The sequence below is a fragment of the Ruditapes philippinarum genome, unplaced genomic scaffold, assembly GCF_026571515.1.
Source record: "Ruditapes philippinarum isolate M1 unplaced genomic scaffold, ASM2657151v2 ctg194_1_1_1_1, whole genome shotgun sequence".
In the NCBI taxonomy this organism is placed as follows: Eukaryota; Metazoa; Mollusca; class Bivalvia; order Venerida; family Veneridae; genus Ruditapes; species Ruditapes philippinarum.
The window spans coordinates 62,148-80,682 of NW_026853964.1; the positions used below are offsets into that span (position 1 = coordinate 62,148).

At 32.1% G+C, this 18,535-nt stretch overlaps 1 protein-coding gene across 1 annotated transcript; it reads left to right on the plus strand.

Moving 5' to 3' along the window:
• The first annotated feature begins 4,241 nt into the window (after positions 1 to 4,241).
• LOC132738520 (sodium-coupled monocarboxylate transporter 1-like) lies at positions 4,242 to 18,281 on the plus strand. The gene is made up of 15 exons (XM_060726022.1): positions 4,242 to 4,772; positions 5,454 to 5,519; positions 6,462 to 6,513; positions 7,741 to 7,808; positions 9,432 to 9,586; positions 10,285 to 10,425; positions 10,951 to 11,080; positions 12,009 to 12,097; positions 12,630 to 12,754; positions 13,532 to 13,602; positions 14,218 to 14,304; positions 14,724 to 14,950; positions 15,409 to 15,509; positions 16,193 to 16,308; positions 17,066 to 18,281. Exons 1-15 carry the CDS (start codon positions 4,431 to 4,433, stop codon positions 17,243 to 17,245), a joined length of 1,950 nt encoding a protein of 649 aa, XP_060582005.1. The 5' UTR covers positions 4,242 to 4,430; the 3' UTR covers positions 17,246 to 18,281.
• The last annotated feature ends 254 nt before the right edge of the window (positions 18,282 to 18,535 follow it).

The following is an 18,535-nucleotide window of genomic DNA, read 5'->3' on the forward strand; positions in this document are numbered from 1 at the left end:
TCATTTAACAAATTTGCTTTCTATAAAAATAATATTATGTTGCAATTTTTAATACATGTAATTTAAAAGTGTTTTGTTTATATTCTTTACAAATATGAAAATATATTATATAACATGGTGTTAAAAGTTTGTGTTGCGAGAAACAGAAGCAATAGTTTCTTTGGGATGGCCTGACTGCATTTTTTACTATTTTGATTCTATTTTAAGACTATTTTACTTATTTTATACAGCATAGTAACTATAGCAACCATAGATCTTTTTTGACGATCCAGTTATATCTGAATGCCATAGGAAATGTTTTGTTATTTTTTGCAAGTCATGTGACTTTTGCAAGTCATGTGACTTTTTGCAAGTCATGTGACTTTTTATTGCAATATCATGTATATATTGTTTTTTTTATGTTAAAATTACATTAACAAACATTCCATTGAAAACACCATTCTATGCACTGGACTACACAATAACATTGTAAATCCGTACATTTTTTAGGTAATTTTAGATAAATAATTAATTATTTTATATATTTTTTCATAGTTCTTTTAGAGTACCATTATAATCAAATTATAATTACATGAATAGTCTTTCTACAGAATAAAGAATATTTAGGTTTTTCCCAGCGTATCTGTAGGTACAAACATACTTTTACAAATACAACTTCTTATATAGTGACGGCTTGTGCACCGAGCAGATGTAACTGGGTAAATGTTAGTTTGTACCTACAGATTATAAGCTGGGAAAAAATATATTTTCAGAGTTCTGGATGACGTCTATAGTAGGCATGATTTTTGCTATTTAATTTCAATGTGAATAATTTATTTCAGTGCACCCCTTATACTGCAAAATTTGTGAAATAGACTGGTCCTCCTGTGACATTTGGAAGAGCCCATTAGATGTTTTAGGGATTTCAATATTAATACTAATGTTGAGAGAGCGCCAGACAGTGTTAAGTCTGGCTGGACTGGGTGTGCATGTGCGCAGGCTGGCCTGAGTATGATTACTGTCTAAACATCCACAAATTGTCATGGGTAGTATTCTGAAAGGTTAATTTCATATCATTTACATTGAAATTAAAGATTTCCTTTTACCGGTATATAAAAATTACAATTTGTGTTTTTAAATTTAATTTTTTCTATTACATAAATTTTCTTAAAGGCCCATTATGCTTCCAGATCTCTATCATTTTCATTTCACAAAAACTGTGGTATCTTGTAACAGTTTCCAAAAATGTTACTCATTCAGGCCATATAGATGTAGTATATTTTCTACTTTTGCTGTTTGGCACTTATATAATTCTAGTAATTTAGTATTTTGTACAAAAGTCAAAATATTACATTTTGTATTTTTTTTTACATTTTCCTACTTTCATGAAAAATATTTTAACATTTAACACTGGTGATTTTAGTTAACAAGCATGTATTTTAATTAAAAGTATTATATAAATGTTACAAAACTCAGATTGCCCTTTCTAAAAAAGTAAATATTTATTTGTTTCTTAGGCATAATGTGCCTTTAACAAAACCATATTTTATTTTTTTGTAGGTTAAACTAAAACTTTTTTCAAATATCAAAATTTTTTATGCTCCCCGAAAAATTTCGGGGGAGCATATAGTCGTCGGGTTGTCCGTCAGTCCGTCCATACTGACGTACGTACGTCCCGAATTCGTGTCCGGCCCATAACTTTGTTATTTGAAGTTGGATTTTAAAACTATTTCACAGAAATGATCACCATATTGAGACGACGTGTGGCGCGCAACATTTGGGCCGCTACCTTGAAGGTCAAGGTCACAGGATGACCTTACAGAAAAATCGTGTCCGGTCCTTAACTTCATTTTTTGAAGTCAGATTTAACAACTATTTCTCAGAAATGATCGCCATATTGAGACGACGTGTCGCGCGCGACATTTGGGTCGTTACCTTGAAGGTCAAGGTCACAGCATGACCTTGCAGCAAAATCGTGTCCGGCCCATAACTTTGTTATTTGAAGTCGGATTTTAAAACTTTTTCACAGAAATGATCACCATATTGAGACGACGTGTCGCGCGCAACATTTGGGTCGCTACCTTGAAGGTCAAGGTCACAGCATGACCTTGCAGCAAAATCTTGTCCGGTCCATAATTTCATTATTTGAAGTCGGATTTTAAAAATATTTCACAGAAATGATCACCATATTGAGATGACGTGTCGCGCGCAACATTTGGGTTGCTACCTTGAAGGTCAAGGTCACAGCATGACCTTGCAGCAAAATCATGTCCGGCCCATAACTTTGTTATTTGAAGTTGGATTTTACAACTATTTCACAAAAATGATCACCATATTGAGACAATGTGTCGTGCACAACATTTGGGTTATTTTTACACTTTGAACTTTGTCTGTGACATAACTCTGACACTACAAGAGGTATACCTTCCTGTGTCCAAAACCTATTCGGGGAGCATCACCCGGTTCAACCGGCTCTTGTTTTTAGTTCTAAATTAGTTTGAATATATTTAGCTAACATTTTGTTAGTTACTTTTCTTTTATTGATTTTGTCCCAAAATATATTTTATTTCAAACAAATAACAAGTGTTTTAATAGATAAAAAATTAATGCAGATGTTTCTTCATATATATTTTTTCGCAGTATTTATTTTGTAAAGGTTCATAGAAACTAGATAAAATATCTAGGTAGGATGAGGGAATAGAAGATTTATGATTTGCCATGAATGTAGCGTTTTTTTGTATATTTCTATTTCAATAATGAGGAGTTGTCAAAACCAAGACCTGAAACTTACATTTTAAATTGTTCAAATCATTTTTATTGATTTTTTTGTTTTTTCGTTTGAAAATAATGTTGTTTCTAATTATTTGTCTTGCTTACTTTTCATTCATATTATTTTTAACCAATTGATATTAGCTGCACACATGACACTGTAATGTATACATGCCTTTTTATATAAGAAAACTAAATAAAAACATGTGCATGTTTTAAAGCTGCAAGAAAAAAGACCATTAAAATTTTGTCATAATTTCAAACTTAGATAATTAAATATTATTTAAAGCATTTAATAATCATTATCCATTATTATGTTAATTAATGCGACTTCCTATATACATGTTATATAAGCTGACTTGAATGTATAAATATATATAGATGTATGTAGAAGACGGAGATTACTAGTAAAAGAACTAGATCTATTTATATGATATTACGTCATTTTTTACATTTGGCCATATGACACATTTTATGCAATGCATATATATACTGTATACATGTATTTCATGAATTAATATGATAATAATATATTAAAAATTAAAAAAGTGACAGGTTGTTGTTGTTAATTGTGTCTTTCTCTCTCTCCTCCCTTTCTATAATGCAACGTCTTCTTTGGTACCAAAATCGGTGAGTGGAAAACATTTAAATTGTATGCGAGAAAGATGGCAGGATTGTAAATAAAAAATGATGAGAAATATTCACCTAAGTGCTTGAAATAATTATTGCTTGCAGAGGATGTGTTCTTTGTCCTATTTTTTATAATAAACTTAGAAACGTTAGTTGCTCTACTCAGGAGCCTGAAATAATGCACGTAGTGGCACCTGAGGTCTGCCTCCACCAGTAAAGCCATATGACCTCTTCTGTGTTGGTGCAACATAAAATTCAACCTGGAAAACTGGAACTTGTGCCGACTTGAAGTGTTTTAAAATTCCATCCAAAATGCAGCGTCTGTATTTGAGCGGCTATCTGGAAACTAACACGACACGATGTTGCACACCGCTTAGCAATTTGGTTTTTGGTATCTATACAACCACGATGATAAGACAGTTCCGCGCAGTATTCACCATAAGTTTTGCATTTCCATACCAAAGTAGATAAGATTAAAATGTATAATATTATTATTAACTAGTGTACATTGCTACTTTGAAATAAACTGTGTAAATCAATAAAAAAAAAAAACAAAGATCACATAAAAGCAAAAGAAGCAAGGGGTTAGGTACAACATTATTTTCTCTAGGAATGGATCGTTTTACTTGAAAAGTTTATGTATAAAAAATTGCTAACGCAAACAAATAACACCAATTATATTTTAATAAAATTTACGAAATGCCACGAGGAAGAAACTCTACAGATAATTTAAGATGGATAGAATTGACTACACAGTTACAGAGCTCTTTCAACTAGTGTAGTACTACATAGTCTAAGATTTTATCTTTCTTATCAGAGATTTGGTTCATACTGTACCGCCGACCTTCTTATAATATAGCATTACTGCAGATAAGTGACCGAGACATTGTGATATAAAATGCCAAAAATTGACCACATGGTCAGCTTGTGTTCTGTAACTTCTGAATAAAGCTACATTGTTTCAATAGTGTGCAAGAATTCATTTTAATAAAAAAATACATGAGACTAATCTTCTTGTTTTCAACTAACGGACATTAAACATCGATTTAACCATGGCAACGTTTCAAGCATTGGATTATATTCTTTTTATTGGAGTTTTAATGATATCTACATTTGTTGGGATATATTATATTATCAAAGAAAAATTGGCGCCGAAACAATCAACTTCAGACGATTTGTTGATGGGAGGGCGGGAAATGGCGGTATTTCCGGTCGCCATGTCCCTGATTGCGAGTTACATGTCGGCGATCACAGTTCTTGGCATTCCGACCGAGATGTACGTATTTGGAGCTCAGTATTGGTTAGTGGCGTTGTCGGGATTGATGACGTACCCCGTCACGTGTCACATGTTCCTGCCTTTCTTTCATAACATGCAGTTAAGCAGTGCTTATCAGGTAAGTCCGTAAATGGACACTCCTTGAAGACGAAAAAATAAAGTTTTTACAGTTTTACAGTGAACACCTTCAATTAAGACCACCATCGGGACTGGACCAAAGTGGTCTTAATTTCGAAGTGGCCTTAATTGTGGATATTCTTATATATCACTGCTCACCCACTTTATGACAATGGTTTTTAGACATTTTGTATGATATTTTGTATCTGATATTTTACAGATATTTCTGAAGAGTACACCGAATATGTTCGTCTTATCGAAGACTCGGTGTTACTATTATAATTTTTATATTAGCTCGATATGTTGAAGCTAGTTCTTGCAACTACTAAATTATTTCCAAGTTCGCTTTTACTATGTCTTATTAGGTAAGGTGGTACCTAGTGACTCTAGTAGGGATCATAACAACATAATGCCAAGGTAGACATCTCAACCGCTATTGGCCAATGCTTCTTTTTATATTGATTACTATACGAGTCAACATATCAAAGTATTTGCAATACCAGGAAACTTTCTTTGAAAAACGATTCCTCGAATCTAGCTAAATAAGCTTTCTGAAATAGAATAATGATTACAAGTCATTAAGATAACATAGTTCATAGAAATCTCAATAGAACAACATGTATAATTACATAGTGACAACAGAGATATACAAGTTTTATACAGTTCTTTTTATGATTTCCAGTATTTGGAGCTACGTTTTAATCGTGTGACGAGATATTTGGCATCAGCTATATTTGCAATTGAAATGGTAACGTGTTTTTTATCCCCGAATTTCAGCGTGTTTGTTCTCTTTTATTGTCATTTATTTGGCTATAGATATTATAATATATTAATTTTCTTTTTCCCTTTTATATGTATTGCAAGAAAATGGTAACGTATTTATACCAACGTGCTTGTGCAGTTGAGATGATCACGTTTCGTTTCCCTTGTCGATAGTTTTCTTTTATTGTTGTCCTTCTTCTTATTTTTGTAATTGATTCTTTCTTTTTTTGCAATCATAATTTTAACATATTTGTTTCAACTTTATCTACATTAGAAAACACTACGGGTTACACTATTTCGTTTTTTTTAAAGAATGAAACTGGTAACGTATTTGTACCCCTATGCTTTTGTACGACACATTGCAACTAATTCATTCCAAGTAATTTGCAGCAAGAAATTAAAAAACACAGAAAATAAAAAAATATTTACATGTATTTACAAGTAAAAAAGAAAAAAAGAAATTGTGATTGTCCTTGATACATTAGTTTTTTGCAATATAAAGAAATATATGAATGATATCAAAAAAAAAAAATAAAAAAAAAAAAAGAAAATTTTGATATGCCATATTATAAAACAAATAATCCAAAAAATCATACTTATAATAACAAAAAAGCATTAAAAAATATACCCATTTTAAGCAAAAATCACGAACAAAATTGATAAAAATAACAGCATGTATTATTTTTCGAATGGATGCCGATTTACAACGGTCCTGACAACGGTCTTTCATTAGATGTCATATTATACTTGAAGAACAGTTTACCATTCTGTTTTGTTTGTTTCGTTTTGTTTTATTTAAATACATTTATTTTAAATAAGATGAAAATTAATAAGATTTTCTCTGTCGCATCCGTTACGATTTTAACATGTTTTCTCCTGTTACAATTTAAACGTATGTGACATTGTTACGTTACCCATTTATTTACAGGTTTTGTACATGGCCGTAGTTTTATATGCCCCATCTCTTGCTCTAAACCAAGGTAAGACTATTTTATTTACCATGTTGAGATACTCGTATATCAAAAAAGGTGTACATGTATTTAGTATATATACAATCTATTTAAGAGGCATATTTCACAACAGCGATCTTTGATACTCCTCAGCCCATTTAAATAAAGTCAATATTCATGTAATGTTTGAAAAAATGCATAAATAATTTACTTCATAATGAACTAAAGGGGGAGCTTATCTGTATTTTTTTACATTCTTTTACTATCGTTTTAATTGCACTAGAGTGATCTTCCCCTTTTCTCACTACAATATGTGTTAAGTGCTTTGTAGAAGCCACATTCTTCATATCGATGATTTGATATTTTTCTGGTTCTTTCTAATACTTAAAGAGTTGGGGATGAATACCGCTTCAACATGTACTTGGGAACGTGAGATATAAGGCGGTGTTAGAGAGCGTGAGATATAAGGCGGTGTTAGAGAGCGTGAGATATAAGGCGGTGTTAGAGAGCGTGATATATAAGGCGGTGTTACATGGCGTGAGAGATAAGGCGGTGTAACAGAGCGTCAGATATAAGGCGGTGTTAGAGAACGTGAGATATAAGGCGGTGTTACATAGCGTGAGATATAAGGCAGTGTTAGAGAGCGTGAGATATAAAGCGGTGTTGGAGAGCGTGAGATATAAGGTGGTGTTAGAGAGCGTGAGATATAACGTGGTGTTAGATAGCGTGAGATTTAAGGCGGTGTTAGAGAGCGTGAGATATAAGGCGGTGTTAGAGAGCGTGAGATGTAAGGTGGTGTTAGAGAGCGTGAGATATAACGTGGTGTTAGAGAGCGTGATATTTAAGGCGGTGTTAGAGAGCGTGAGATATGTTGCACTTTCCATTTTTTCTTCATGAACAGACTCAGTCAAACCGAGTCTGCAATTTTGATCTCTTTACTATCATTGTTATCATTGATCACAAAGATCCTTTTTCCAGATTTATTTTGGGACTAGGTAAGCTGTGTTTGACGACAATGCACCAACTTCTATGTTAAGTTTGATAAAACTACATTTTGGATTACCGGTATTATCATAGAATTATACAAGACTGCCATTTTATGAAAGTTTACATATTACTATAGACAATACACCTATGTGTGTGTATTTTAAACGTTATGTTATAACCTGTACAACGAGTTCAATTGTTTGACTTCACTATAAATGTGCTGAAAATGTTAATATATTCAGCAAAATATTAAATTGTATTTTCCCTTAGTAACTGGACTATCATTGTGGGGCTCAATACTCAGTGTGGGAATTGTCGTCACATTTTACACGTCAATGGTAAGTTACAAAATTAACCATAACATATGCATGTACTTGTATTCACCAAAGATTGCATTTGGTTTAAAATTGTTTTTAATAGACTTTATATTGCAACTTAGTTGAATAACTTTACCTGGCTTTGGAATGAGGCTCATTGTCTATTGTTTTTGGACAGGAATATTCCCAAAAGAGACCCGTCATATGACAACATCGTACAATCAAATGGGTAGACAACCGTTCAACGCGTCGACAGCCGTACTTGTTTATACATGTATAAAAACATTATTTTACGGGTAGTAAGTGGCAAGTATTAATCCATTTTTAACATATCCCAACTGTGTTCGAGTAAATCAATGTTATGGATTCATAATCATCATCTAAAGGAGCCTGCTAACAAATTTCTGGTCCTGTGCAAGCTTTAAAAAAACACACTTTTCGATGAGATGCGGCATTTTTGACAAAAAAATCACAAATACTTACGTTTTCCAAACCATACCTTCAAAAATGCTTTTCTTTTTAAGATATAAGGAATTGATTTGGAAAGTCTTCAAAATTTGAGGAAAGTCATGAACTGTTCACCTCTATTTAATAATAACATCGACATCCACTCATCAGCATGAATGAATAACGCTGATATAACTATTATTAATGTCACGATACGTGTATGCAAATTCAAGCTGTCTACATGTTAGTGAAGAGTTTGCCAGTGGCCCCAAAACAGCGAAGGAAAAATCTCGGACACAATATAAGCTCAAGCCCGCGAGGGCTATATAGCGCTCTATGAAAACAATATTGCGTAAAAAAAATGAAACCGCATTAAAATCAATTAAAAAATATAGCAAGGAGTTTAAAAAAATCACTGTGAGGCGTTCTGTTCCTGCCTTTACATGTTTACGAAGTGTAAGATCTGGTTACATGAATAATGAACATGTTATGCTTCAATCATAAATCATGCGAGCTTTCCGCGCCAAAGGTAGCACCTAATTTCATATTAATAATAATAGATTTGAAACATATTTCAAATGTGGTAAGGTTTCAAAAAGAGATTACTGTTGCGCTCAAAGTAAAGTTGATTAAGGTGATTCTGCATTGTCAGCCATGTTTGTTTTCACAAAGTATGTCCAAAGTGAAAGTAGGCCAAAATTCATATAACAACAAAGCTCACATTGTTATATGATGAGCCATTTGCAAGTACTATTCCAGTTCTATGTTTTAAAGACTATTTTAAACAAAAATAAAAATGATAACAATAAGAACCTTGAATGGGCCAAATTTCTGAAGACCAAAAACATTCTGTTGCAAAGTTTTATGCACATCAAAATTTTCAATCAAAATTCACGTAAAATTATGCTTGCACAGGGCCAGAAATTTGTTAGTAGGCTCATTTAGATATTGTCTATGAATCCATGACATTGATTTATTCGAACACTGTGGAATACACAATGGAATATGTAAAAAGATAATAAATACTTACCGTCCGCAAATTATGCCTTTATACCGACATGTATATACTAGTACGACTGTCGATGCGTTGAACCGTTGTCTACCCATTTGATTGTACGGTGTTATGACACTATACCTCAGAAATCTTGTCCTTATCAATAAATTTATGTGCTCTCATATACTTACGTATGCAACCAGGGCGGGCTAAGGGCGGTGTTATGGACAGACACATTCCAGACGCTGGTGGTGATTGCTGGACTTATAGGCATTATCAGCATTGGTTCGAGTCACTTAGGAGGAATCACGAAAGTCTGGGATATAGCTAGTGCTGGTGGTAGAATCAACTTTTGGAAGTAAGTTTAATGATAAGATAAATATAGTGACTAAATTGGTTTTAGTTGTGTTGATAAAAATCAAAATATGGTCTGAAACATCGAACAGTGAAGGACAAAAACATGTACAGTGACCTTCACTTTGCATTTATTACATCCGTAGTTTACTAAGCCCGGATTGGTTTTGGTGTTTCTTTTTTAACTTTCGTAAAATATTCACTGGATAAGAACTTATAGTAAACATCATACAGTGAGCTAATACACATAATAAACAAAAAATTTATAATGGTACTTTATAAATCACAATGAACGCAATATTTGACATTGCTTACAATAGACAATTATGTGATACATGACATTTGCAGAACCAAAGAACAACAGTTACATGGCTCTCCCCATACTTCCCTTCAGTGTTGTTATATTATCCTGGTCCTTAGGGGTGGGGGTCATTAATTCCAGCAGATTTAGTGTTGAAAATTGAATATTTCTTAAGCTAGTGTTCGGGGCGAGAAAATGTTGCACTTTTACACCATATGTCATGAACAGACTCAGTCAAACCCAATCTTCGATTTTTATGCTTTTTTTTGTTTTTTTTTTGTTGCTGTTCTTGTTGTTGTTGTTGTTTTGTTTTTCTGCTGTTTCCGAGGGATTTCCTTTTTTCCATATTTTCATTAGACTGTAACACATGGTATGATAACACTTGCTTTTTTATTCTATAGTTTTAGTATCAGTCCGTTTGTACGCTGCACATTCTGGGGATTGACAATCGGCAGTTTCATTGGTCAGTTGACGATTTACGGAGCCAATCAGACGATGTTACAGAGATACATGAGTATCAGCAACGTGAAGAAGTCTCAGCTGTAAGTAAGGTGTCATTTCATTCGCTGTTGCTCAATGTTACTTTATCCGGACATCCGAACATAAATAGCACTACAATTTCAATTTATTTACAATAAACTCAGTTTGTATAATATACAAAAACACACGAGATGTTGTTGCTTTACTCTATTTTGGAAAAGAATTTAACAAATGGCCTAATGAAGTTATATATTGTAGAAAACTCGATTGGTTATATTAACTTAAGTGCAAATAAACCAATTTTGCCTTTATTATATCGGACAATTTCCATTTGCCTGATTCATAATTAACAGACGCTGGCGGTATGAAGTAGAATGTTAAAAATGGCCTATGCTTCGTAAATATTGTGGTGATAAGTTGATTACATAATGTATTAAGTCATGGTTAACATCAAACATGCAAAATGTCGCATGGGATATGAGCAGCTACATTTTAAGTTCTTTTGGTTAGATTTATCTCCTAGAGACGAGGCTTTGAGGTATATTTCAAAATCAAAGTTTGAAACGTTTAGTTTTTGCTTCCTTCAGAGCGTTGTATGTGTCACTTCCGGTAACAATTGGACTGGTATCTTTGGTGTGTATTGCTGGACTGGTTATCTACGCAGCCTATCACGATTGTGATCCGTTCCTGGACGGCAAACTACTGGCCAGAGATCAGGTCAATATTTGTATCTTAGAAATAATGTGTCAAACTTGTAATGAATGTTTTATATACATTCCATAGCTATAGATAGTAAATATTAAATATTTATTATTATGGTTGATATCTTTATGGATATATTTTATTAAATTCAACATTATCCTGATATTGTTTAAACAAATTGTGCATTGTCCATTAACATTGTTTCTTTTGGTTAAACTTAGTAGATTATAGAATTAAGATTTTAAAACAATTTACTTTGTATATATTATTAAAGGTCCATTATGTCACAGAAATGCTTTTATTTTCATTTCACATTTTTTTTTTATTTTTGGTGTCCTGATATAGTGCCAAAGAAGTTTACCGTTTTTTTGCTTCTATTGCTTATTGACTATTTGTACATAGTGATTCAGTATTTTGTATGGAAATCAAAATACTACTTTTACATTTTGCTTAATTAATGACACATAATTTAATATTCGCGGCTTCTTTCTTCAGTTGAAGAGCATCTAACATGTTCTAGACCATTATTAAAATATGATAAAACTCATGCTCTTTCTAAAATTTGAAAAATCATTTTTGAGGCATTAAATACCTTTTATCAGTCAATTTCGAAAACAAGTGTATCATCTCACAATTAAAGTTTACGCTTTGGGTAGCAATATACGTGTTATAATAAATTTCTATGGAGAAGTTTTTATTGAATAATACTAAAGAGGAGTACTATTGACCAATCAGATTTAGTTTTACATTTTAATGGTGGACAACCTGTGCTATACAAAGACGATCCTCTACTCAGTGATCTCCCCTTACAGGATGATTTAAGAACTATTTTTCTTACGGTGTGAAATATATAATTATCATTAACTGTTCGATGTTTTTGTATTGTAAATGATCATGGTTACAGTTATAAACAAATTGAAACAATTATAAATGATAATTTCAGCTATTACCGTACTATGTGATGGAAACTCTCGGAGACATACCGGGTGTACCCGGACTATTTGTGGCTTGCATATTCAGTGCTGCTCTAAGGTTTGTAGTATAGTTCTTGTAAGATCTTAATTAATTATATGCTGTTTATTCTAAATTCTACATTTTTGTGTGTGTGTGTTTTTTCTTTGTTTTTCCTCATTTTTTTTTTTTTTTTTTTTGGGGGGGGGGGGGGTTTTTATTTATTTATTTTTATTATCTAATTTATCTTTTTATTTTATTTATTTTTCTATTTATTTTATTCATTTACTATTTTAATGATTTATTTATTTATTTTATTCATTTATTTATCTATTTTTATTTATTTTATTCATTTTAATTTCCAGACACTGCGTTGTGAAGAATTTTATTTTATATTGACAACAGAACAAACATCAGTTTTGATGCTAGAAAACTTAGAGATAATGTTTATTCAACAAAACAATATAAGAAATAAGAATTTAAGTTATAAGAGAGTGTTCTTTGTTTTATTTTTGTTTGTTTTTGTTTTGTTTTTGGTTGTTGTTGTTATTTCATCAAATTATACCGGTATATAAATACTAATATATACCAATATATATAATCTTATTTTCAGTTCCATATCTTCCTGTTTGAACGCACTTTCTATAACAGTCCTGGAGGATATGATAAAGCCATGCTTAGATACATGGAATGTTCAACTAAGACCTGAATTTGAGACCTGCTTAGCTAAAGTTCTAGGTGAGGCCATTATACAAAATGTTCACTGGCTCATTATAAATGTTTAATGGAAAAGTAAGATATTGAAACATAGGTTTGAGTAGTTTTTACCACAAGGTTTGTCGGAAAGAATTACATGTAAATACTTGTTTTAATATTACTGCGCGTAAGAAAAGAAATGGTTTGCATCATTTAGAAAATTCTAAAACATGTGGAACAAATGAACAGGTGAAATACGCAGGCTTAACTGATTGTTTGATTCCGGTCATGAGAGACAGGAGAATATGCAAGACCTCCCACATACCCTAGCACTCCTCACACATCCAAGCACCTCTCACACACCCTAGCACCTCTCACTCATCCTAGCATTTGTAACATACCCTAGCACTTCTCACACAAACCGTAGCACTTCTCACACATACCCTAGCACTCCTCACACATCCTAGCACCTCTCATACATCCTAGCACCGAAACGATCCATATTCAATCTTTAACCAACGAATTTCCAAAGCAAAGACGCCGAAAAGAACAGGAAAATGTATGACCAAAGTACGGAACAATCTTTTAAAGCTGCTTCCAAAACAATTTTCTCCTGCTGTTATGAATATAAAAGTTCTTTGAAAAAGGGGACATTCTCGGAGCAATGAAAAAAATAACTAGAGATGTAAGAATTGCAGTTTCAGCTTAATTTACTATGATTATGAAAAATTATGGAAAATGCAATACATGTCATGCCCCCAGCACCGGCTTGAAAGAATAGCTTACTTTTTCCTTTATCTTTTTATATTATTATTTAAGGTGTGATTGGCGGTGCTCTTGTGATTCTTTTTGCATTCTTAGCTGCTGCCTTGGGAACAACAGTTCTTCAGGTATATACTGCATTCATACTTTGACCATCAGTTAATTGTTGTTGACATTTGATCATACAAGCTTTATTATATGTGAGGACAAGTTTTCAAACGGACTTTTTATAGCCAGTTTTAGCGGTATTCTGGTATGATATTAAATATATACTATGCTCATCCTTTAGTAAAATGTTTTAATCACAGAAATGAATTGAAATTTATGAATTTTTACTGAATAAGTCTTGTTCGAATAAAAGAATGAATAAACTATGTATAGGAAATTGCATTCCCTATTACAGGTCAAGTAAATGTTGTCCTTTTTTTAAACAACTGCCAGGTTTTTTTTAAATTACACTATATATTCTATATTATGAACACCTGTATAACGTATCTACTTTCTGTCAAAACATTTTTATTTTATATTTACAAAATGACTGTGTAGCAATTATCAATATTTTCTTATATTAAATTTGAGCATAACATATCATTCATTGCATGTTTATTTTGTCATTGCAATCGTTATTAATATATTTTCATTATTTGTATATTATACATTATAAAATATGGTAACGAATAATTAGAGGTTTCTGATAACTTTAAAGGAAACGTTTGTATTTATTCTGACATTAATTTATACAGATTATGATAAGTGTTCTTGGAATGGCAGGGGGGCCTCTTCTTGGCTTGTTTTTAATGGGCATGTTTCTGCCATGTGTCAACGCAAAGGTTTGTTATACTTTTCATATACAACCTAGTTATGATTTTATATATTATTATATCCCATGATTTGAAATAGTATCCTTCACGGATGTTACTTTTTTCTGTCCAGTAAAAATAAAATGAATTCTTACATAAGGTTCGTTTTATTGTTCGTTCGTTGTCAATCTTTCAAGTGACAAGTTAATCTGAAATATGGAATTATTAGCAAAATTCTGTTTATCTATGATTTGTGGTTATACTTACTGTCATTTTTATTCATCCGAATTTGTGTTTTTCTTGTATAATTCAAAGAGTCTTTACAGAAAACACTTTCATTTCCTTTGACATAAACAGATCTGAGATTAATTCAAAGAACAATAATAATGAGATAAGAAATTGGCTTTAATTATAAATGTAGATAAGTTGTTTTTTTTTTGCATCGCCAGGGCGCCATCAGCGGTCTTATTGTGAGTACAGTTGTAATATTCTGGATCGTTATAGGCGCTTACGTTTATCAAGCGCCTCAACCGGAACTTCCGTTTGTAACATCCGGGTGTGTAGATCACACAACAAGCATCCTGGGACATTATGTAGAAAATGACCTTGACCTGGTGAATCCACAGTATGCGATGCCAAACGATAACATCATCTCACAGCAAAGTGATGACGAATGGTATTTTAACTAAACTTGATTCAAAATTCAAATTTTTAATTATCTATCGACGTTACATTTTTGATTTGACGAGTTATTTATCCTCTATACGTAATAGCATCTATCTTTCAACCAAAACAATTATTATGGTGGCTGATTTGTCTCTTGAAGTATTTTCGCTACACGTGACGCAAGACGAAAACAGGAAATACTCGGAGGGAAAGAACGCCAAATTTGTGACTTTGTCGTATTTTCGCCTTACGCCCCGCGGAGCGAAAGAACGCCAAAGTGGTGATATTTTCCTGTTTTCGCCTTGCGCCAAGCGGAGCGAAAATGCGACATGGCACAAATCAGCCACAGAAATTTCTTTCTTTCCCTTTTTTAAGACGTTTAGATCTCGTCTTTTGAAACATTTTAGTTATATATTTGTATACATAAAAGCATAATTAGTCATTGTTTCCCCACTTTTCTTTAATTAGGAATGGACTGATGGTTATATTTACGTTATCATTTTTATGGTATCCTACACTAGCCGTTGGTATCGCTCTTGTCGTTGGTATATTTGTAAGCTGGTGCACAGGTAACCCGTATTTTAGTTAACATTCTTAACAAAATAATATTTAATGAAGCATCGCAATATTCCATATTTTATCTATGTAATATGGAATAGATTCTATAGAAAGATTTCTTCTATTTTTACATCATTTGTTATATATCTAATGAGTTAAATATAACTCTTAGTGTTATTTTTGCTCTGAGATGAAGCCACACACTCGTAATGTTGCTTTGATTACAAAGATTTTACAAATTGTGTTAAATACATTGGTTATGTTAAAGATTAGTACCATAATGACTATATTATCATAACAATAATGAATAATGAGGGTCAGGCGTTGTTTCCTTGAGCAAGAAACTTTACACTCATTGCTCAGTACAGGTTGGTTCCAGGATTGGATTCGAAAGTATGTCTATAAGCTTGTAGCTTCCTTTACAATCGAACTAAAATAAATTCTGTATAAACCAAACAATAATGAATATATTATCAAAACAGTAATAAATATATTATCATAACCTTAATGAAAATATTATCATAACAATAATGAATATATTATAATTACAGTATTGAACATATTATCATAACAATAATGAATATATTATAATTACAGTATTGAACATATTATCATAACAATAATGAATATATTTAACTTACAGTATTGAACATATTATCATAACAATAATGAATATATTATCATAACACAACAGGTTGGACGGACAAGTCATTGAACCCACAATACATATACCCGGTGTCTCAGAACCTACTATGTTGTATACCATGGTCTATACAAAAACGCCTTAACTGTAGTTCCTGGTGGACATACGTAAGTCACTTTAACCATTAACCTTCCGAATTTCTTAAATGTACTCGCAAGCTTTCATTTTTGGAAATGTTCATTATAAAGATAACAATTTAAGATATCAGCTAAAAGACCACCTGAAAGAAATACATGTACGTCTATATAAACTGCTATTAAAACAATCTACTATATTAAAGCGTACAGGAGAGTCCGTACTTTCACTCCCGATAGAAATAGAATGTTTCAATTTTCCAGTGCTTTTCTTAGTATCTCAAAAAAGATCCATGCTTTCTTTTCCGATAAAGTTAAAGTGTTTCAAGTTTCTACTTTTCCTACGCATATAATTATATTATATTTCAGAATGGATCTTTACTAACTTTTCCAATAAATAAAAGATGTTTCTGTTTACTACTTTTCAGGGCATTACTTTAATATTTCAGAAGGCCGAGGCTTTCTTTTCCGATCAGAATTAAGTGTTTCAAGTTACAACTTTTTCCATCGCATTTATATTATATTTCAGAAAGGATTTTTACTTCATTTTCCAATAAAAATTAAATAATTCCAAAAGCATTCATACTTTCTTTTCCGGAGAAAAGGTACAACTTTCCCGGTGCATTCCTATTATATTTCAAAAAGGATTTAAACTGTCTTTTCCAAGGAAAATAAAATGTATCGATTTACTTCTTTTTCAGTGCTTTTCTTTAATATTTCAAAAAGGATCAATACTTTCTTTTCCAATAAAAGGGTACAACTTTTCCAGCGCATTTCTATTATATTTCAGAATGTACGAAAAGTAGACACTTTCTTTTCCGACGAAGATGATAGCGACACTAGTGACATTGTTAAAAAAGTGAAAGTTAAACATCATAAAAAGGCAGCAAAGGACAAGGTAAAACTGCTACCTCGCTATACAGACAGTCCTGATGGATTTGAAGCTAGCCTGAATGAATCAGAACTTTGATGATGAAGTGAAATATGTTTCTTATAGAATAGAGGACATAAAGACTTGTGTCGACTAGCGGGAAACATTCATAGAACAAGATAAGATAATGATAAATTTGCAAAGACTAAAGCTATGTATGATCATGTTTGTTTTACAACTTTGTTCATGAAAAAATGTGACAAAAAGATGGCATCAGCAAGTCTGCATTTCATTCAATATGTTAATCACTTTTAACCCTTAACCTGTTGAGTTAATGTAATGGATTTGCCCTACTTTCAGTTGAGAATAGTTCATTAAAAGTTTAATAGGTTTTAATGTCAAGGTACAAAAAATTCGCCGCCAACAGTAAATAGTATGGTCAGACGGGACAAGGAGGAACTTGTAGTCTGATTTTAATATTAAAGGGACTCCACTGGGTTTTTTTACATGACGGGACTGGAAAATGTTTTCAAGATTTTTTAACCATTTCAATGTAAGCCATAACCATTTGCTTGTGCACAAAATATAAGGTCATTCTCTCACAGCATTTTTCCATTGGATTCATTTTCAAAATACACAATGCCCCTAAAAAAATGAAAAAGGCGTTGTAATTTTTTTTATTCAAATCGCTTTTCTCTCAAAGATTTGCAATAACTATCGACTTTCTGTTTAATTCTGAGTATATTTCTTTACTTTCCTCCGCAGAGGTTTACATTATAAGTGCTTCACTTGATAGATGTTAAAAATTTAAATTTTAAGTTTTTAGTTTTTTTGATCTTAGTGGAGCCCCTTTAAGATACCAAAATTGGGCTACCAACAGTATAGAGCCTAGTTTGATTGCACGATGTGCAGATCCGCCTGATTCTATACTGGTGGCAAAGGCAAATCATTTACACTTCCGGCAGGTTAAGGGTTAAAACAGTTATGTTAGTGTATAGATGTGTTTCTTTGTGCGTACTTGCATTGATAAAAATGAGTTTTTGTTGCTGTTTGAAACTGTTTGAGGCATGTATTTGTTTAAAAAAATATTTATATTAAATTTTGAAATGAACTATTCAAAATGACTTTGTATAATTTTATTAGATTTGGTTATAAAAGAAAACTTATGAAAATGGGCATGTATGATTGAAGGTCGTTGAACTTGTGTTGTGTTCGAATCAGTTTCATTTCAGAAATTATAACTTAAATAATCCAAATATATAATATGTATCAGGGATCGTAAGGGTTCACCAAAAGATTATATAAATTAAATAAACACTTTGATCCCTTTGATCACGTGATTCCAAAAAATACTTGAGTTCACTATCATTACACCCTTAAAGATCATGT

Coding starts and splice junctions, on each gene's coding strand:
- LOC132738520 (XM_060726022.1), top strand. CDS start 4,431: ATGGCAACGTTTCAAGCATTGGATTATATTCTTTTTATTGGAGTTTTA. Junction 7,809..9,431: donor TCACATTTTACACGTCAATG/GTAAGTTACAAA, acceptor GTATGCAACCAG/GGCGGGCTAAGGGCGGTGTT. Junction 11,081..12,008: donor AACTACTGGCCAGAGATCAG/GTCAATATTTGT, acceptor TGATAATTTCAG/CTATTACCGTACTATGTGAT.